At 46.2% G+C, this 22,020-nt stretch overlaps 1 protein-coding gene across 1 annotated transcript in view; it reads left to right on the forward strand.

The window, feature by feature from the left end:
• Positions 1 to 2,650: 2,650 nt before the first annotated feature.
• The window catches only part of LOC311122839 (pro-interleukin-16-like), a gene marked incomplete at its 5' end in the record, with an annotated part of 27,574 nt that continues 8,204 nt past the window's right edge, over positions 2,651 to 22,020 (forward strand). Inside the window, 12 exons of the mRNA XM_084197154.1 lie at positions 2,651 to 2,724; positions 3,606 to 3,867; positions 4,032 to 4,149; positions 4,664 to 4,796; positions 6,725 to 6,812; positions 12,375 to 12,652; positions 13,000 to 13,146; positions 13,300 to 13,458; positions 16,005 to 16,155; positions 16,700 to 17,249; positions 17,526 to 18,339; positions 21,222 to 21,409. Coding sequence (XP_084053280.1) covers positions 2,651 to 2,724; positions 3,606 to 3,867; positions 4,032 to 4,149; positions 4,664 to 4,796; positions 6,725 to 6,812; positions 12,375 to 12,652; positions 13,000 to 13,146; positions 13,300 to 13,458; positions 16,005 to 16,155; positions 16,700 to 17,249; positions 17,526 to 18,339; positions 21,222 to 21,409 — 2,962 coding nt within the window. The remainder of the gene's footprint in view (positions 2,725 to 3,605; positions 3,868 to 4,031; positions 4,150 to 4,663; positions 4,797 to 6,724; positions 6,813 to 12,374; positions 12,653 to 12,999; positions 13,147 to 13,299; positions 13,459 to 16,004; positions 16,156 to 16,699; positions 17,250 to 17,525; positions 18,340 to 21,221; positions 21,410 to 22,020) is intronic.

The following is a 22,020-nucleotide window of genomic DNA, read 5'->3' on the forward strand; positions in this document are numbered from 1 at the left end:
AAATAGCATTCTAGTTTGCTCTGTTTTTTTTGTTACTTCTATCCAATGTGTCAAGTAATTATCTTTTTGTTTTCTCATGATTTGGTTTTGTCTAATTGTGTTGCTGTCCTGGGGCTCTGTGGGGTCTGTTTGTGTTTGTGAACAGAGACCCAGGACCACCTTGCTTAGGGGAATCTTTTCCAGGTTAATCTCTCTGTAGGTGAAGGCTTTGTTATGGAAGGTTTGGGAATCGCTTACTTATAGGTGGTTGTAGAATTTAATGGCTCTTTTCTGGATTTTGATAATTAGCGGGTGTCGGCCTAATTCTGCTCTGCATGCATTATTTGGCGTTTTGGGATCGAGAATTTGTGGTCCTGGCAACTGGACCTTTTTTGGAACACCATAATTTTTGTCTTACTGAGATTTACTGTCAGGGCCCAGGTCTGTCAGAATCTGTGCAGAAAATCTAGGTGCTGCTGTAGGCCCTCCTTGGTAGGGGACAGAAGCACCAGATCATCAGCAAACAGTAGACATTTGACTTCAGATTTTAGTAGTGAGGCCTGGTATTGCAGACAGTTCTAGTGCCCTCGCCAATTCGTTGATATATGTGTTGAAGAGGGTGGGAATCAAGCTGCATCCCTGTCTCACCCCACGGCCCTGTGGAAATAAATGTGTGTGTTTTTTGCCAGTTTTAACCACACACTTGTTGTTTGTGTACATGGATTTTATAATGTCGTGGGTTTTTCCCCCAACACCGCTTTCCATCCATTTGCATAGCAGACCCTCACGCCAAATTGAGTCAAAAGCTTTTTCGAAATCAACAAAGCCTTAATTAGGGTGTGCAGGGTGAATACGTGGTCTGTCGTATGGTAATTTGGTAAAAAGCAAATTTGACATTTGCTCAGTACATTGTTTTCACTGAGGAAATGAACTAGTCTGCTGTTAATGATAACGCAGAGGATTTTCCCAAGGTTGCTGTTGACGAATATCCCACGGTAGTTATTGGGGTCAAATTTGTCTCCACTTTTGTGGATTGGGGTGAGCAGTCCTGGTTCCAAATATTGGGGAAAATGCCTGTGATGCGTGATTTGAAGGAGTCAGGTGCAAGAGGATAAATCACAGTATACAGAGATTTTTCCATAATCCAGCGTAACCAGTTCAGTGCACAAAACAGGCGCACTGGAACAAACATGCACACGGGGAAAACACCCCGGCAACACAAAATACTGAGCTCAACCGAGCTACTAATCCTCACAATGAACAATCACCCACAAGGACAAGGGGGGCAGAGGGAACACTTAAACACGTACTAATGACGGGAATATGAACCAGGTGTGTATAATTGACAAGACAAGACAAATGGAATGATGAGATATGGAGCGGCAGTGGCTAGAAGGCCGGTGACGACGAACGCCGAAGCCTGCCCGAACAAGGAGGGGAGGCAGCTTCGGAGGAAGTCGTGACAATGCCGGAGCTGAGGATGATGTTAAAGAGTTTAAGTATAGCCAATTGGAATTGGTGGTCTGTATATTTTATCATTTAATTTAGGATACCATCAACACCACAGGCCTTTTTAGGTTGGAGGATTTGTATTTTGTCCTGTAGTTCATTCAATGTAATTGGAGAATCCAGTGGGTTCTGGTAGTTTTGAATTGTTGATTCTAAGATTATTGTTTGATCATGTATATGTGTTTGCTGTTTGTTCTTTGTTATAGGGCCAAAAAGATTGGAGAAGTGGTTTATTCATACAGATCCGTTTTGGATAGATAACTCTTTGTGTTGTTTGTTTAGTGTGTTCCAATTTTCCCGTAGTGGTTACATTCTATGGATTCTTCAATTACATTGAGCTGATTTCTGACGTGCTGTTTCTTCTTTTTCCGTAGTTTATTTCTGTATTGTTTTAGTGATTCACCATAGTGAAGGCGTAGGCTCAGGTTTTCTGGGTCTCTATGTTTTTGGTTGGATAGGTTTTTGGTTGGATTTCATTCTTAGGTTTTTGCATTCTTCATCAAACCATTTGTCATTGTTGTTAATTTTCTTAGGTTGTCTCCTAGATTTGATAGGGAAGCTGAGAGGTCAAATATACTGTTTAGGTTTTCTACTGCCAAGTTTAAACCTTCACTATTACAGTGAAACTTTTTCTCCAGGAAGTTGTCTAAAAGCGATTGAATTTGTTGTTGCCTAAATGTTTTTTGGTAGGTTTCTAAGCTACTTTCCTTCCATCTATAGCATTTCTTAATATTATGTAGTTCCTTTGGCTTTGATGTCTCATGATTGAGTATTGCTCTGTTCAAGTAGACTGTGATTTTGCTGTGATCTGATAGGGGTGTCAGTGGGCTGACTGAACGCTCTGAGAGACTCTGGGTTGAGGTCAGTGATAAAGTAATCTACAGTTATGTAAAGTAATCTCTCTCTCTCTCTCTCTCTCTCGGTCTCTCTCTCTCTCACTCTCTGTCTCTGTCTGTCTCTCTCTGTCCCTGTCTGTCTGTCTCTCTCTCTCTCTCTCTCTCTCTCTGTCTCTGTCTCTGTCTCTGTCTCTGTTTCTCTCTCTCTCTCTCTCTCTCTCTCTCTCTCTCTCTCTCTCTCTCTCTCTCTCTCTCTCTCTCTCTCTCTCTCTCTCTCTCTCTCTCTCTCTCTCTCTCTCTCTCTCTCTCTCTTCGTTCTCTCTCAGGGGATGAGATCCTGGAGTTGAATGGAGAGTCTCTACATGGCCTAACTCATGAGGACGCACTGCAGAGATTCAAAGTAAGACTGCAGCACCACAACAAATCATCATATTACATAGTTGTTACAGCCGTATTACACCGTTATTACAGCCATAATACAACATTATTACAGCCATAATACAACATGCTGGAATTAAAAGGATCACTTTTGATTGGTGAAGACATTTTAGAACAGGGGTAGGCAACCCTGTTCCTGGAGTGCCGCAGGTAATGCAGGATTTTGTTCCACTAGGCACCACACCTGATTGCCTAATTTCAACACACCTGGTCCTCCTGGTTGGTTAAATCAAAAGCATGAAGTGCCTGCAGCACTCCAGGTCAAGGGTTGTCTACCCCTGTTCTAGAACAACCTAACAGACTATGTTATAATAAACACAGATCATTATATTTAAGATCCATCTTTATTAATCAGAATTATCCTCTCTCCCTCTCCATCCCGCTCTCCTTTTCCCTCTCTCCTTCTCTCCCTCTCCTTCTCCCTCTCTCCCTCTCCTTCTCCCTCTCTCCCTCTCTCCCTCTCTCCCTCTCCTTCTCATTCTCCCTCTCTCCCTCTTTCCCAATCCTTCTCCCTCTCTCCCTCTCTCCCTCTCTCCCTCTCTCCCTCTCCTACTCCCTCTCCTTCTCATTCTCCCTCTCTCCCTCTTTCCCAATCCTTCTCCCTCTCTCCCTCTCTCCCTCTTTCCCTCTCCTTCTCCCTCTCTCCCTCTCCTTCTCCCTCTCTCCCTCTCTCCCACTCCTTCTCCCTCTCCTTCTCATTCTCCCTCTTTCCCTCTTCTTCTCTCTCTCTTTTCCCTCTCCCTCTCCCTGTCTATCCCTCTCTACTTCCTTCTCCATATCCCTCTCCCTCTATCCTTCTCCTTTACTTTCTCCCTCTCGATCCCTCCCTTCCTCCCTCCACAGCAGATAAAGAAGGGTCTGTTGACTCTGGCGGTGAGGACCAGCCTGCGTGTCGGCGCCCTCTGTGGCCAGGCGGCGGTAGCACAGCTGTGTCGGTCTCGCTCTCTCAGCTCCAGTACTGGCATGGCCCGGGTCAGCACTGATATGGGGGACTACAACTACCTCAGCGGTGTCACCGCCGCCAACACACACACAAACACCAACACCCTGCCGCCTTTGGCCAAACCCCGGGATCGCGTCATGATGGAGATCACTTTGCACAAAGGTCAGGGGGTCAAAAATAAGATATTATAAGTTGTATTATGATTTGGACTTGGATGGTATAGCTAAGCTAAAGCTAGATCATCTAACTTACACAATGTCATATCTGTCTTCGTGTGTGTGTTTGTGTGCCTGTGTGCGTGCGGGCATGTGTGTGTGTGTGTGTAGAGGCTGGTGTGGGGCTGGGTATTGGGCTGTGTTGTGTGCCCTCTGGAGATGGTTGCCGTGGCATCTATATCCACACCCTGTCCCCTGGGTCGGTGGCACACATGGACAGTAGACTCAGGTAAGGGTTAAAGAAACATTCTGTAAATGCTGAATACACATAGCCTGGGTACCTGTCTGTTTGTGCTAACATTACACTCCTTGTCATGAAAAGGAGTCTCTTACCTCAGTACACTTCCCACTTCCTTACTCCCTGGTTGTGGTCCCATTCTTTACCTTTATCCCAAGTGTGCACTTGTACCCTCCCCATCAAGGATTTGGAAAGGAATGGATGTAGTGGAAACGCCCTCAAGCCATGGTTGCACTAATCCAATGCTTTTCAATGCATGAGAAGGGGAGGGAAGGAGGAGACTCTGGAGAGGACATCACAGAACCTCTCTCCATTAGTCATTGAGCAGAGTCACTGATCCAGAGCAGTTTATTGTTGACACATGGTCTGTGCATATGCTCAGCTTGAATCAGTTACCGTATTTTTACTTACATCTTCACACTCACTCTCCATCTCCCCCTCCCCTCTCTCTCTCCCCTCCCCTCTCTCTACCTTCCCCTCTCTCTCCCCCTCTTCCCTCTCCTAGATGTGGAGATGAGATTATGGAGATCAACAACACGGTGGTGTACAACATGGTGCTGAACGATGTGTACATGGTTCTGAGCCAGTGCGCACCCGGGCCAGTCCAGATCATCATCAGTCGACACCCCGACCCCAAAGTAAGCACCCCGTTTGGCCTCATAGCCTTTTATAAACACCCTGTCTAACCTTACATACACACCCTGTCTGGTCTTATATACACACCCTGTCTAACCTTATATACACACCCTGTCTGGGCTTATATACACACCCTGTCTAACCTTATATACACACCCTGTCTGGCCTTATATACACACCCTGTCTGGCCTTATATACACACCCTGTCTGGCCTTATATACACACCCTGTCTGGCCTTATATACACACCCTGTCTAACCTTATATACACACCCTGTCTGGCCTTATATACACACCCTGTCTAACCTTATATACACACCCTGTCTGGCCTTATATACACACCCTGTCTGGCCTTATATACACACCCTGTCTAACCTTATATACACACCCTGTCTAACCTTATATACACACCCTGTCTAACCTTATATACACACCCTGTCTGGCCTTATATACACACCCTGTCTAACCTTATATACACACCCTGTCTGGCCTTATATACACACCCTGTCTAACCTTATATACACACCCTGTCTGGTCTTATATACACACCCTGTCTGGCCTTATATACACACCCTGTCTGACCTTATATACACACCCTGTCTTACCTTATATACACACCCTGTCTGGTCTTATATACACACCCTGTCTGGTCTTATATACACACCCTGTCTGGTCTTATATACACACCCTGTCTGGCCTTATATACACACCCTGTCTGGTCTTATATACACACCCTGTCTGGCCTTATATACACACCCTGTCTAACCTTATATACACACCCTGTCTGGCCTTATATACACACCCTGTCTAACCTTATATACACACCCTGTCTGGCCTTATATACACACCCTGTCTGGCCTTATATACACACCCTGTCTGGCCTTATATACACACCCTGTCTGGCCTTATATACACACCCTGTCTGGTCTTATATACACACCCTGTCTGGTCTTATATACACACCCTGTCTAATCTTATATACACACCCTGTCTGGTCTTATATACACACCCTGTCTAACCTTATATACACACCCTGACTGGCCTTATATACACACCCTGTCTAACCTTATATACACACCCTGTCTGGCCTTATATACACACCCTGTCTGGCCTTATATACACACCCTGTCTGGTCTTATATACACACACCTGTCTAACCTTATATACACACCCTGACTGGCCTTATATACACACCCTGTCTAACCTTATATACACACCCTGTCTGGCCTTATATACACACCCTGTCTGGCCTTATATACACACCCTGTCTAACCTTATATACACACCCTGTCTGGCCTTATATACACACCCTGTCTGGCCTTATATACACACCCTGTCTGGCCTTATATACACACCCTGTCTGGCCTTATATACACACCCTGTCTGGCCTTATATACACACCCTGTCTGGTCTTATATACACACCCTGTCTAATCTTATATACACACCCTGTCTAACCTTATATACACACCCTGTCTGGTCTTATATACACACCCTGTCTGGTCTTATATACACACCCTGTCTGGTCTTATATACACACCCTGTCTGGTCTTATATACACACCCTGTCTAATCTTTTATACACACCCTGTCTAACCTTATATACACACCCTGTCTGGCCTTATATACACACCCTGTCTAACCTTATATACACACCCTGTCTGGCCTTATATACACACCCTGTCTGGCCTTATATACACACCCTGTCTGGCCTTATATACACACCCTGTCTAACCTTATATACACACAATGTCTGGACTTATAGCCTTATATAAACGTGTGTATATCATGTAATATTGTGTGTGGGTTGGGGGAGGGGGGGGATGGGGGAAAGTGCATTTGTTTTGTGGTGGTGTGTGTATGTGTGTGTGTGTGCGTGTACGTGCGTGCTCATGTGTGTGTGTTAAATGCAATGTGTCTGTGTGTATCTTTAGGTGTCAGAGCAGCAGCTGAACGATGCCATAGCCCAGGCTGTAGAGACCAGCAAACTAAAGCAGGACGCCAGTCAGTGGAGTATAGACGGTAACAACCTTTATCAACTCAGTGGAGTATAGACGGTAACAACCTTTATCAACTCAGTGGAGTATAGACGGTAACAACCTTTATCAACTCAGTGGAGTATAGACAGTAACAACCTTTATCAACTCAGTGGAGTATAGACAGTAACAACCTTTATCAACTCAGTGGAGTATAGACGGTAACAACTTTTATCAACTCAGTGGAGTATAGACGGTAACAACCTTTATCAACTCAGTGGAGTATAGACGGTAACAACCTTTATCAACTCAGTGGAGTATAGACAGTAACAACCTTTATCAACTCAGTGGAGTATAGACAGTAACAACCTTTATCAACTCAGTGGAGTATAGACGGTAACAACCTTTATCAACTCAGTGGAGTATAGACGGTAACAACCTTTATCAACTCAGTGGAGTACAGACAGTAACAACCTTTATTAACTCAGTGGAGTGGGACTGACGTCTGGTCCCGGCCCAGCAGTCCTCCCGCGATGCACCAAGCCCTGTCTGGACCCTGGTGTGGGAGACCCCGACCCTGGAGAGGGGTTGACGTCTGGTTCCGGCTCGGCAGTCCTCCCGCGAGGCACCAAGCCCTGTCTGGACCCTGGTGTGGGAGGCCCAGACCCTGAAAAGGGGCCGACGGGCTGGGGACACGCACCACTGGTTTGGTGCGAGGAGCAGGTACGGGGCGCACCGGGCTGGAGACACGCACCACTGGTTTAGTGCGAGGAGCAGGCACGAGCCGTACCGGGCTGGGGACATGCACCACTGGTTTGGTGCGAGGAGCAGGTACAAGTCATACCGGACTGGAGACACGCACCACTGCGAGGAGCAGGCACGGGCCGTACCGCTCTGTGAAGGCGCACTGGCGGCACAGTGCGTAAAGCCGGCGCATAGCCTGGTGCCTGCATGGTCACACGCTCCTCAAAGCGAGTGCGGGGAGTTGGCTCTGCTAAACCTGGCTCCGCCAGCCTCTGCTCTAAGGACTGAGTTCTCTGCTGCTGGAGGGTTAACTCCTCTCTCAGCTCCTCCTGTTGTCTGGCCAGCTCCTCTCTCCGTGCATCCACTGACTCCTTCTCCCTGAGGGCCTCCTACAGCGCCTCCTTCTGAAGGGAGAGCATCTGCTCCCTCTTAACTAACAGCTCCCGTAAGGCGGTGGTCTCCTCTCTCAGAGTACTGAGCTGCATGTCTTGGAGGGCATCTATCATAGCAGCTTCTTCTATAGCTATCTCCCTCTCCACAATCAGCCCTTCCAGGGCCTCCTGCTGCTTCGCCAACCACCCTGTGTTCCCCCCCCAAAATGTTTCTTGGGGCTACCTCTCAGGCTTCCTTCGTCGTCGCCGTTGATCCTTTCCTGCCTGGGCTTCTTCCTTCGCCCAGGGTCCCTTACCGGCCAATATCTCCTCCCATGTCCAGAATGTCTTCCCCACCTGTGTCCAGCATGTCTGCTCCTCCTGGCCACGCTGCTTGGTCCGTTGGTGGTGGGATCTTCTGTCACGTTTGTTGAGTAAAGGATCGGACCAAGGTGCAGCGTGGTATAAGTACATAGTTGTTTTTTATTATAAACACCGACAAAATAACAAAATCCAACAGACCGTGAAGTTCAAGAGGCTAAACATCCAACAAGCCAAACAGAAACAAGATCCCAGAACATAGGTAGACAAAATGGCTGCCTAAGTATGATCCCCAATCAGAGACAACGATCGACAGCTGCCTCTGATTGGGAACCACACCCGGCCAACATAGAAATAGATAAACTAGATTTCACACCCTGACCAACCCAACTAGAGATCTCAATGTCAGGGCGTGACAGGAGTATAGACGGTAACAACCTTTATTAACTCAGTGGAGTGGGACTGACGTCTGGTCCCGGCCCAGCAGTCCTCCCGCGATGCACCAAGCCCTGTCTGGACCCTGGTGTGGGAGACCCCGACCCTGGAGAGGGGTTGACGTCTGGTTCCGGCTCGGCAGTCCTCCCGCGAGGCACCAAGCCCTGTCTGGACCCTGGTGTGGGAGGCCCAGACCCTGAAAAGGGGCCGACGGGCTGGGGACACGCACCACTGGTTTGGTGCGAGGAGCAGGTACGGGCCTTACCGGGCTGGAGACACGCACCACTGGTTTGATGCGAGGAGCAGGCACGGGCCGTACCGGGCTGGGGACACGCACCACTGGTTTGGTGCGAGGAGCAGGTACGGGGCGCACCGGGCTGGAGACACGCACCACTGGTTTAGTGCGAGGAGCAGGCACGAGCCGTACCGGGCTGGGGACATGCACCACTGGTTTGGTGCGAGGAGCAGGTACAAGTCATACCGGACTGGAGACACGCACCACTGCGAGGAGCAGGCACGGACCGTACCGCTCTGTGAAGGCGCACTGGCGGCACAGTGCGTAAAGCCGGCGCATAGCCTGGTGCCTGCATGGTCACACGCTCCTCAAAGCGAGTGCGGGGAGTTGGCTCTGCTAAACCTGGCTCCGCCAGCCTCTGCTCTAAGGACTGAGTTCTCTGCTGCTGGAGGGTTAACTCCTCTCTCAGCTCCTCCTGTTGTCTGGCCAGCTCCTCTCTCCGTGCATCCACTGACTCCTTCTCCCTGAGGGCCTCCTACAGCGCCTCCTTCTGAAGGGAGAGCATCTGCTCCCTCTTAACTAACAGCTCCCGTAAGGCGGTGGTCTCCTCTCTCAGAGTACTGAGCTGCAGGTCTTGGAGGGCATCTATCATAGCAGCTTCTTCTATAGCTATCTCCCTCTCCACAATCAGCCCTTCCAGGGCCTCCTGCTGCTCCGCCAACCACCCTGTGTTCCCCCCCCCAAAATGTTTCTTGGGGCTACCTCTCAGGCTTCCTTCGTCGTCGCCGTTGATCCTTTCCTGCCTGGGCTTCTTCCTTCGCCCAGGGTCCCTTACCGGCCAATATCTCCTCCCATGTCCAGAATGTCTTCCCCACCTGTGTCCAGCATGTCTGCTCCTCCTGGCCACGCTGCTTGGTCCGTTGGTGGTGGGATCTTCTGTCACGTTTGTTGAGTAAAGGATCGGACCAAGGTGCAGCGTGGTATAAGTACATAGTTGTTTATTATTATAAACACCGACAAAATAACAAAATCCAACAGACCGTGAAGTTCAAGAGGCTAAACATCCAACAAGCCAAACAGAAACAAGATCCCAGAACATAGGTAGACAAAATGGCTGCCTAAGTATGATCCCCAATCAGAGACAACGATCAACAGCTGCCTCTGATTGGGAACCACACCCGGCCAACATAGAAATAGATAAACTAGATTTCACACCCTGACCAACCCAACTAGAGATCTCAATGTCAGGGCGTGACAGGAGTATAGACGGTAACAACCTTTATCAACTCAGTGGAGTATAGACAGTAACAATCTTTATCAACTCATTGGAGTATAGACAGTAACAACCTTTATCAACTCAGTGGAGTATAGACAGTAACAACCTTTATCAACTCAGTGGAGTATAGACAGTAACAACCTTTATCAACTCAGTGGAGTATAGACAGTAACAACCTTTATTAACTCAGTGGAGTATAGACGGTAACAACCTTTATCAACTCAGTGGAGTATAGACAGCAACAACCTTTATCAACTCAGTGGAGTATAGACAGTAACAACCTTTATCAACTCAGTGGAGTATAGACAGTAACAACCTTTATCAACTCAGTGGAGTTTAGACAGTAACAAACTTTATCAACTCAGTGGAGTATAGACAGTAACAACCTTTATCAACTCAGTGGAGTATAGACAGTAACAACCTTTATCAACTCAGTGGAGTATAGACGGTAACAACCTTTATCAACTCAGTGGAGTATAGACAGTAACAACCTTTATCAACTCAGTGGAGTATAGACAGTAACAACCTTTATCAACTCAGTGGAGTATAGACAGTAACAACCTTTATCAACTCAGTGGAGTATAGACAGTAACAACCTTTATTAACTCAGTGGAGTATAGACAGTAACAACCTTTATCAACTCAGTGGAGTATAGACAGTAACAACCTTTATCAACTCAGTGGAGTATAGACGGTAACAACCTTTATCAACTCAGTGGAGTATAGACAGTAACAACCTTTATCAACTCAGTGGAGTATAGACAGTAACAACTTTTATCAACTCAGTGTAGTATAGACAGTAACAACCTTTATCAACTCAGTGGAGTATAGACAGTAACAACCTTTATCAACTCAGTGGAGTATAGACAGTAACAACCTTTATCAACTCAGTGGAGTATAGACAGTAACAACCTTTATCAACTCAGTGGAGTATAGACAGTAACAACCTTTATTAACTCAGTGGAGTATAGACAGTAACAACCTTTATCAACTCAGTGGAGTATAGACAGTAACAACCTTTATCAACTCAGTGGAGTATAGACGGTAACAACCTTTATCAACTCAGTGGAGTATAGACAGTAACAACCTTTATCAACTCAGTGGAGTATAGACAGTAACAACTTTTATCAACTCAGTGTAGTATAGACAGTAACAACCTTTATCAACTCAGTGGAGTATAGACAGTAACAACCTTTATCAACTCAGTGGAGTATAGACAGTAACAACCTTTATCAACTCAGTGGAGTATAGACAGTAACAACCTTTATCAACTCAGTGGAGTATAGACGGTAACAACCTTTATCAACTCAGTGGAGTATAGACAGTAACAACCTTTATCAACTCAGTGGAGTATAGACAGTAACAACCTTTATCAACTCAGTGGAGTATAGACAGTAACAACCTTTATCAACTCAGTGGAGTATAGACGGTAACAACCTTTATCAACTCAGTGGAGTATAGACAGTAACAACCTTTATCAACTCAGTGGAGTATAGACAGTAACAACCTTTATCAACTCAGTGGAATATAGACAGTAACAACCTTTATCAACTCAATGGAGTATAGACAGTAACAACCTTTATCAACTCAGTGGAGTATAGACGGTAACAACCTTTATCAACTCAGTGGAGTATAGACAGTAACAACCTTTATCAACTCAGTGGAGTATAGACAGTAACAACCTTTATCAACTCAGTGGAGTATAGACGGTAACAACCTTTATCAACTCAGTGGAGTATAGACAGTAACAACCTTTATCAACTCTCAGCTAGTTTAGCGTCGCCAGACGATAATGCACACACATTACCTTCCGGAATATTACTGCATTGTGTTTCATCCCATCTCTCTCACCTACCTACCGATGACTGACCGACCTACCGACCTACCTACCGACCTACCTACCTACCTACCTACCTACCTACCTACCTACCTACCTACCTACCGACCTACCGACCTACCTACCTACCGACCTACCGACCTACCGACCTACCTACCTACCTACCTACCTACCTACCTTTGTTTCTTTGTTTCTCTGTTTCCATCTTTCTGGTCTCACTCTCTTTGTGTCTCTCTCTCCTTCTCCCTCTCCCTCTCCCTCTCCCCCTCTCTCTCTCTCTCTCTCTCTCTCTCTCTCTCTCTCTCTCTCTCTCTCTCTCTCTCTCCCTCTCTCTCTCTCTCTCTCTCTCTCTCTCACTTTCTGTCTCTCCCTGTGACCTCTTAACCCCAGGCCTGCGTAGGTCTGACCCCTGCTCCCACTCCAGAGGGAAGTGTGAGCGCTGTGTGGCGAGGAGCTTCAGCCAACTGACTGCCCGGCGAGCCCAGAAGAACATGACTCGCTCCTGTAGTGACAGCAACACATACAACCAGAACCCCCATCATAACCATCAGCACAACTGCTGCCCCGGACCAGGAACCAACCTGGTTAATGGTCAAACCCTGACTGTACCCAACCACAACACGCACCATAATCTGATGGGAAGGGTCCACAGCCTCGACATCCCCATGGTAACTCACCACAACCAGGCATCCCAGAATAAGATGAGAAAGGATTGGGTCGATGTGTTGTACATCGGTGTCTGTCATGTTTCTAGAGGTTCTAATACATCTTCATCTCGTGGTTCTAAGAGTTCTAGGGGTCATGGTTCTAGGGATTCTAATCCGTCTTTATCTCATGGGTGTAGGGCTTCTAGGGGTCATGGTTCTAGGGATTCTCATCCGTCTTTATCTCATGGGTGTAGGAGTTCTAGGGGTCATGGTTCTAGAGGTTCTAATACCTCTTTGTCTCATGGTTCTGAGAGTTCAAGGGGTCATGGTTCTAGGGGTCCTAATCCCTCTTGATATCATGGTTCTAGGGGTCCACGGCTGAGCCCTGGTGTGATAACAGACTGTCTGCACTGGTCTGCCCTGTACCTGATGACGACTACAATGTCCCCTACAACTCCCCAGCAGCCAACCTCTCCAGCCAGCGTACCTTAGACCTGGCCACTAGGGGAAATAAGGTAGCTTAACTCCAGAGGTTTCCAAACAAGCTTCTGGAAGGCCACACTTTAGGCACCAAATGGAAGAATAATGCACTGAAACAGGCTGGGACTACCTGGAATTGTCCAGTAAGAAACGCTTATACAACACATATTTTCCTAATCTGACCCTAGAACAGGCCCAAAGCCCTGGCACCTCCAAGGAGGTACAGCAGACACCAGGACGTCACTAGTGAGGAGGGGGCCCCTGGGGGCCTGCCGGACTCCAATGGTTCCAGTAGAGGCTCCCCTGTTAGAGAGGACGGATGGAGCCCCACACATACCAACTGTCAGGTAGGGAGAGAACATTATTTACACCTATTTACAACGATGGTTTGGTTTCTTACGTTTGGTGCCTAAAGAACACAACCCAGCGCAGCAAAGGACAGCATCTGACATAATCTCACTGTTTATGTATTTTTTTTGTCCACAAGCAATATGCTAAAACATGCTGAATTTACTAAGTATACTCATATCTAACCAGTCATCTTGACTTAAACATGTATTACTCTGGATGGATGGATGGATTAATGAATAGGTATATTGTAAGCAGGTTTGAAAGGTTTTTGAAATAATTAATTTGAATTGATGGATCAAAGTATCTACATCTCAAACACAGTGATCAAAGTCATCTAAATATCGATGCATCTCAACAGGACAGCTTTATATGAATGTCTGTCATTCATTCATACTTCCTTAAATTTGAGGAAGAGCTAGACTGGATGCTTTTATTGCCCATAAATGGTAGCTACTGTAGGAAAGAAGGGGGCGTGCTCAAAATGTCTGTAAAACAGTGTAAAGAGTTGCATTGTCTTCATGCATCAGGCATCAGCTGTGGTCGAGACACGCTATTCTGTTTTGCATTGGTTCTTCCGCTTGCCTATTCTCTAAAACCACATTGTCTGTGAAGCTGATCTGCAGAGCTGGGTCGAGTTCATTAAGGCATGCAATGGAAACGTCTTAATACGAGAATGAAAGTTTCTTATTGGACAAGTCAAGGTAGTCCCAGTTTTTTTTCCATTTGGTGCCTAATGAACACCACAGGACAACATTAGGCATTAGTGCAGAGAAGGATAACATCAGACATTAGTGCAGAGAAGGATAACATTAGACATTAGTGCAGAGAAGGATAACATTAGACATTAGTGCAGAGAAGGACAACATTCGACATTAGTGCAGAGAAGGATAACATTAGACAGTAGTGCAGAGAAGGATACCATTAGACATTAGTGCAGAGAAGGATACCATTAGACAGTAGTGCAGAGAAGGATAACATTAGACAGTAGTGCAGAGAAGGATACCATTAGACAGTAGTGCAGAGAAGGATAACATTAGACAGTAGTGCAGAGAAGGATACATTAGACATTAGTGCAGAGAAGGATACCATTAGACATTAGTGCAGAGAAGGATAACATTAGACAGTAGTGCAGAGAAGGATACCATTAGACAGTAGTGCAGAGAAGGATACCATTAGACATTAGTGCAGAGAAGGATACCATTAGACATTAGTGCAGAGAAGGATACCATTAGACAGTAGTACAGAGAAGGATACCATTAGACAGTAGTGCAGAGAAGGATACCATTAGTGTCACGATCGTTTAAAGACTGGTCGAACCAAGGCGCAGTGTGATAAGCGTACATGTTTATTTAAACGAATAAACACACTACAAAACAACAAACAAAACGTGAAGTCCAAGGTAACACACAAACATACCATAACTGGAACAAGATCCCACAACTAACAGGTGCCAAAAGGCTGCCTAAGCATGGTCCCCAATCAGAGACAACGAGTTACAGCTGCCTCTGATTGGGAACCACCCCGGCCAACATAGATCTACACATTCTAGAATCTACACCATAGAACCAACATAACACGGAATATACACACCCTGACTCAACAAATAAACGTCCCCTGAGTCAGGGCGTGACAATTAGACAGTAGTGCATAGAAGGATACCATTATACATTAGTGCAGAGAATGATAACATTAGACAGTAGTGCAGAGAAGGATACCATTAGACAGTAGTGCAGAGAAGGATAACATTAGATATTAGTGCAGAGAAGGATACCATTAGACATAATCTCACTGTTTTTCTTATTCTCTGTCCATAAGCAATATGCTAAACCATGCTGAATTTACTAAATGCAGTATACTAATGTATTTTTCCTCTAACTAATGTGTATCGTCACATGTGTTGTTTCTGTATTCACATCTACATGCTTCCAGCTTTTTAGCAGTGTATACAAGGCTTTGAGAAAGAGCATAAGGTTACTATGTAGAAATGTATGTGGGACCGTTTCATACTCTTGAATGTGTGTTGGTGAATGTTTTGCATGGAGATTACTTTGGACTGAGAATAGAAAATATGAACATACCAATCATACCTTTTGTTTATTTTTTGCAGAATGTCATACATTCATGCCTTTGAGCAGGCATTGATGTCAAAATATGACACCTCTTCCCTATGTATCCTGTCCCTGAAACATTAAACCTTAAACCTGTCTCACAATGCAAGCTTTTATAGTTAGGATGGCCTCTCGATTCTGGAAGTATCTGCTTATGTGTTTGTAAGTGATTACCCTGTTATTCTGAACGATGCTTGTGTTATACCCACATCAAGCATGAAGCTTTTGGATATCATAGAATGGCCTTGCCTTGGCATTGTGTGTGATCCAATTACGTTCTGCATCTGGTCGTTGTGAGTGTGATGGATGGATGCATGTCCATGTGAAGTTGTGGAGGTTAACGGGCGACAGTAAATGCAGGGTGAATTGCTTTCTGCGGTCGGAGGCTGAGTGGTGCGCTCAACGTTTTAACTTCCTGTTTATGTGTGTTCCAGGAAGTAGAGAGTGAGAGAGTAAGAGAGAGAGAAAGAGAGAGAGAACACTCAGGGGGAAGTGGAGAGAATCTCACCCACTCTGACGCTCACTCTGCTGCCATCACCGACTGCCCTCGATACTCATCCTGCACAGAAGACAGACCACACACAGGTACCGTATGGCCACCTTGCCAAACTTCATGTGGACATTTCCTATGATTACCCTCTTTATATAATTTATGACACTATTCGTTAAAAACGAATTTATAACATCTATGCTGTGCGTTATAAATGTGCTTTTGAAGAGGGCATGCCTAGGAAGGGATACTTTCTTTTTGTCAGTCACATTCAGTTTCCAAAAACAAATTAGAATACAGCATTTGTACAGTACAGAGGCAACAGTCAAATATCCAGCTCCTTGAGACACCTATAGGGGCCATTTGCAGTTCGTTTCCTGTGAAGATGTTTCCTGAAAGACAACACGTTGTTTAGATTAGTTGTGAATGCCAGCTTTGTGAACGTCATCTTTAGATCATTTCTTACATTGTGATATTTAATGGCACCACAACTTATTATTTACTTACATTAGTAAAGCAGAAAGCTGTGCAGGTATGAATGCATTATTGCAGTGAGGGTAGTGTGAGTCTAGCTCATTGTGAAGCACTTGTATCTCTCCTCCTCTTAGATTGTGTTTCCTGTGTTGTGTCTGTGTTCAGGTGCTGAGTCTGCCCTCCACCTCTGCTCCCAGAGTAAGAGGCCGGGCCTGAGGAGGCAGGCTCGCGTGGAGCAGCTCACCCCAGAAAAGCTTCACGACCCCTGGGTTAGGATCTCCGACAGCCCCCCTGATCTTGGAGGTCCTGGAGACCCCCATCACAACCAGAGTCCGAATCATCCGAGCCCACACCAACACAACACACACTCCCACAATAGCACACATCAACAACAAACACACCATCTCAGCTCACACCACGACGCAACACACACTCCATCCCAACCAGTCGCCATGAGCCAAAGGAGTGAGTTTCCTGAGCTTCCTGAACTCAACAGTACTTCCGACCACCACACCACCCCAGACCCCACCACCCCCTCCACCCCTGCCTCCCTAATCTCCACCCCTAGCCCAATGACTGAGGACCCCCCAGGGGTGAGGAAGGCCCCCCCGGTTGCCCCCAAGCCTATGTGGAACCGTCAGAGCCTCAGGAGTATCAGGAACGGGAGGCCCCAGCCGGAGCTGGCCAAACCCCTGGACAACAGAGGCGGTGGAACGTACGTAGTGTTTCTCCATAACATTTATCTTTGTCTTTTGTTTTATAGCAATGTATAAAAGGCGGTTTAGTCTTGCCTGAGATCTGAAGACTTGTGTTAGCGCCTAAAGCGTACACCTTTATTTCAGTGGGTTAAGGTGGTGTTGAAGTGTATAGGTGACCTGGGTTTGATTCCCAGTGTTGTGTGTTCATGAGTTATAAGCCAACAACAATTTCTGTCTCATGTAAATTGTCCAGGTTGATGGACAATAACGTTTTTAAATGTGTATTTCAACAGCACCTTCGGGGTAAGTCTACGGCCCACCTCCTCTGCAGCCAACCTGTCAATCAAGCAGAAGATCCATTCATTTGAGACCTTCTCTAGTCCTGAGGGTAAGGGTCAGGAGAGGTGGGGCAACAACAGGAGGCCCCTAGCCCCCTCCACCTCCCTCCCTCTGAAGGACAAGGCACCCATCAGGAGTGACCCCCCTCTCTTAGAGGAGAATGGTACAATCCAACATGACATGGGCAAAGGAGCTAAAGTGACCTCTCCAATCTCTGACGAGGAAAAGGACGGAAGGGTGTCCTCTTCTCCCCTTGCAGCCTCTCCTCACTCCACCCATCCTCCCTCTCCTGCCTCCCACCCTTCTCCTCCAACCTGCTTTTCTCTTCTTCCGACCCCCCACCCTGCCTCGGAGCTCCAGACCCCAGTGGAGCTCCAGACCCCAGTGGAAGAGACAACAGACACCAATACAGAAATCTCTGACTCACCATCCCCCGAGGACACCACCACCACCCCATCCACCCTAGAGGCATCTCTCCCCGAGGCCGACCCAGAAACAGAGCCCCTGGATGAGGCTGTGGAGGCCTCCGTCTCCCCCTCTGGCCCGGTGCCCAGGAGGTCCAGCAGCTCCAAGGGAGAAAGCCTTGGTCCACTACAACCACCAGAGGAGGGGGAGGGAGACCAGAGCCATGCCCAGGCTCAGGGCAAGCAGGCCAGCCTGCGGACGCGTAGCCTTCCCCTGCCTGCCTCTCCCTCCCCAGATGGGTCAACAACTCTAAGAGGACTGGAGGGAGAGAGCCTGGGGAAGATACTTTCCTTCAGTAAACAGGTGCGTCTTTGGTCACACTTTACATTACATCACATTGTCCAAGTGTAAATTGTAAAATGTCCAATAAAATGTATGAAATGTATGAAATGTCACACAAGCTTCATACCAGCTGAATAACCCATGTAATTACTCTGTAACAGGTAAGTGCATGCAATACATTTGTAGCTGTCATTTAGTGTGTGGATTGTGCGCACCTGCGACACTTGGCAATAGTTTGTTTGGGATACAATATAATTTATATATTATTCTGTTATATTTCATTATATTCTTACTGTAAAATATATGTGTGTTGACCGTGGTAAGGGCACAGGAATATAAATGTATTGTCTGCTAAATGAACAAATGAACTACAGGCTATCCCACTGGGCACAGACGTCAATTTAACATCAAATCAACGTCTATAACGTGGAAATGACGTGGAAATAACGTGGAAACAACATTAATTTAAACACTGTGTGCCCAGTGGGATGCCATCGGCATGGTGCATAGCCAGACTAAGCACCGTAACATACAGTCAACTCATCTATTCTGTTCTTTTGAATTCGTTTTTTTTCCCACCTCAATTTTCTTAGATAAAATGCTTATTATTCTCATATAGTGTTGTGAACAGATAATGATTTAAGTGGTTCATTATGTTGATCATGTCCTTGAGATAGTAATTAATAATAATAATAAATAATTTGGTACATTACGGTGTAGGCTGCTGATGGCAATAAGTGTCGGCAGACATTTAATTTGAAGTCGATTCACCCGGTTAGGATTGGGCAACTTATTTTGGACTAATTGGATAATTCCTTTAGACTATTATAGTATGAACACGTGAGAATTGTTTGCCACATGGTGTAAGAAGGTGCCTCCTGAGGTGGGATGAAGGATAGAAAAGAACAGCAGGGCCCTAACCATAACATGTTTTATACTCTGCTCTACTCTACTCTACTCTACTCTACTCTACTCTACTCTGCTCTGCTCTGCTCTGCTCTGCTCTGCTCTACTCTACTCTACTCTACTCTACTCTACTCTACTCTGCTCTGCTCTGCTCTACTCTGCTCTGCTCTGCTCTGCTCTGCTCTACTCTACTCTACTCTACTCTACTCTACTCTGCTCTGCTCTGCTCTGCTCTGCTCTGCTCTGCTCTGCTCTGCACTACTCTACTCTGCTCTGCTCTGCTCTACTCTACTCTGCTCTGCTCTGCTCTGCTCTGCTCTGCTCTGCTCTACTCTACTCTGCTCTGCTCTACTCTACTCTACTCTACTCTACTCTACTCTGCTCTGCTCTGCTCTGCTCTACTCTACTCTACTCTACTCTGCTCTGCTCTGCTCTGCTCTGCTCTACTCTGCTCTGCTCTGCTCTGCTCTGCTCTGCTCTACTCTACTCTGCTCTGCTCTGCTCTGCTCTACTCTACTCTGCTCTGCTCTGCTCTGCTCTACTCTACTCTACTCTGCTCTGCTCTGCTCTACTCTACTCTGCTCTGCTCTGCTCTGCTCTGCTCTACTCTGCTCTACTCTACTCTACTCTACTCTACTCTGCTCTGCTCTACTCTGCTCTGCTCTGCTCTGCTCTGCTCTGCTCTATTCTACTCTACTCTACTCTACTCTACTCTGCTCTGCTCTGCTCTGCTCTACTCTACTCTGCTCTGCTCTGCTCTGCTCTGCTCTACTCTACTCTACTCTACTCTACTCTACTCTGCTCTATTCTATTCTACTCTACTCTACTCTACTCTACTCTACTCTACTCTACTCTGTTCTATTCTACTCTACTCTGCTCTGCTCTACTCTACTCTACTCTACTCTGCTCTGCTCTGCTCTGCTCTATTCTACTCTACTCTACTCTACTCTACTCTACTCTACTCTATTCTACTCTACTCTGTTCTATTCTACTCTACTCTACTCTACTCTGCTCTGCTCTACTCTACTCTATTCTACTCTACTCTGCTCTACTCTACTCTACTCTACTCTACTCTGCTCTATTCTATTCTACTCTACTCTACTCTACTCTACTCTACTCTACTCTACTCTACTCTGCTCTGCTCTGCTCTACTCTGCTCTGCTCTGCTCTGCTCTGCTCTGCTCTGCTCTGCTCTACTCTACTCTGCTCTGCTCTGCTCTGCTCTACTCTACTCTGCTCTGCTCTGCTCTGCTCTGCTCTACTCTACTCTACTCTGCTCTGCTCTGCTCTACTCTACTCTGCTCTGCTCTGCTCTGCTCTGCTCTACTCTGCTCTACTCTACTCTACTCTACTCTACTCTGCTCTGCTCTACTCTGCTCTGCTCTGCTCTGCTCTGCTCTGCTCTATTCTACTCTACTCTACTCTACTCTACTCTGCTCTGCTCTGCTCTGCTCTACTCTACTCTGCTCTGCTCTGCTCTGCTCTGCTCTACTCTACTCTACTCTACTCTACTCTACTCTACTCTACTCTGCTCTATTCTATTCTACTCTACTCTACTCTACTCTACTCTACTCTACTCTGTTCTATTCTACTCTACTCTGCTCTGCTCTACTCTACTCTACTCTACTCTACTCTGCTCTGCTCTGCTCTGCTCTATTCTACTCTACTCTACTCTACTCTACTCTACTCTACTCTACTCTATTCTACTCTACTCTGTTCTATTCTACTCTACTCTACTCTACTCTGCTCTGCTCTACTCTACTCTATTCTACTCTACTCTGCTCTACTCTACTCTACTCTACTCTACTCTGCTCTATTCTATTCTACTCTACTCTACTCTACTCTACTCTACTCTACTCTACTCTACTCTACTCTACTCTACTCTGCTCTGCTCTGCTCTACTCTACTCTACTCTACTCTACTCTACTCTACTCTACTCTACTCTACTCTACTCTACTCTACTCTACTCTACTCTACTCTACTCTACTCTACTCCAGGTGTCCCATGCCCTGATGCGTTCCATGCACTCCCTACTCCCCTCCCCCTGTCCAACTGTGCCGGGTAACCCTGGGTCAGACCCTCCCCCTGCATCCCCTCTAGTCAGCAGCCCGGAGGAGCCCGACCCGGCCCAGAACACCCCCCTCTCCCCTGGCCCCGACAGCAACGAGAATAGCTTCTCTGTCAGGTAAAAACTCTCTGAAAAACATCAACATACAGCATATTCTAGGGTTGGGGTCAATTCCATTACAATCAATTCAGGAAGTAAAATGAAGTTCATATTCCAGTTTTTCTCAATGCTTCTCTATTTAGGAAGTTGGAATTTCAGTTTACTTCCTAAATTGATGTAATTGAAATGGAATTGACCCTTACCCTGGTATATACAGCATATTCTCGGTTTCAATGACTGACACCACACAGCTGTACACACACTACCACTCAGGTGATTGGATGAGAAGGTATAAATATACACTGATTTCACAAGAGCTGAAAATAGTCTAGTATGTCTACAGACCTACACTGTAGTAGTGCTTGCTATGAAAAAAAGTAAGATAGCACTGGAAGTCAGATTCTGCAAAGGGGAGATGGCTTTGGCATGTTTTAGATCAAATGTTTTAGATCAAATCTTACTGTGTTTTGTCCCTGCTTCACAGTGCTTAATGCAACCTTGGCAGTATCATCTTTAGTAAGAGGAAGTATGAACACAGGAAGTTGCACGTCTTATTCCTGTTATGTGTGATTATGTCTAAGGTGTTAATCTGACTGAAACCCTCTCAGAGTTGAGTCTGTAACAGATTG

The sequence above is a fragment of the Coregonus lavaretus genome (genome assembly GCF_964263955.1).
Source record: "Coregonus lavaretus genome assembly, contig: HAP1_SCAFFOLD_4426, whole genome shotgun sequence".
In the NCBI taxonomy this organism is placed as follows: Eukaryota; Metazoa; Chordata; class Actinopteri; order Salmoniformes; family Salmonidae; genus Coregonus; species Coregonus lavaretus.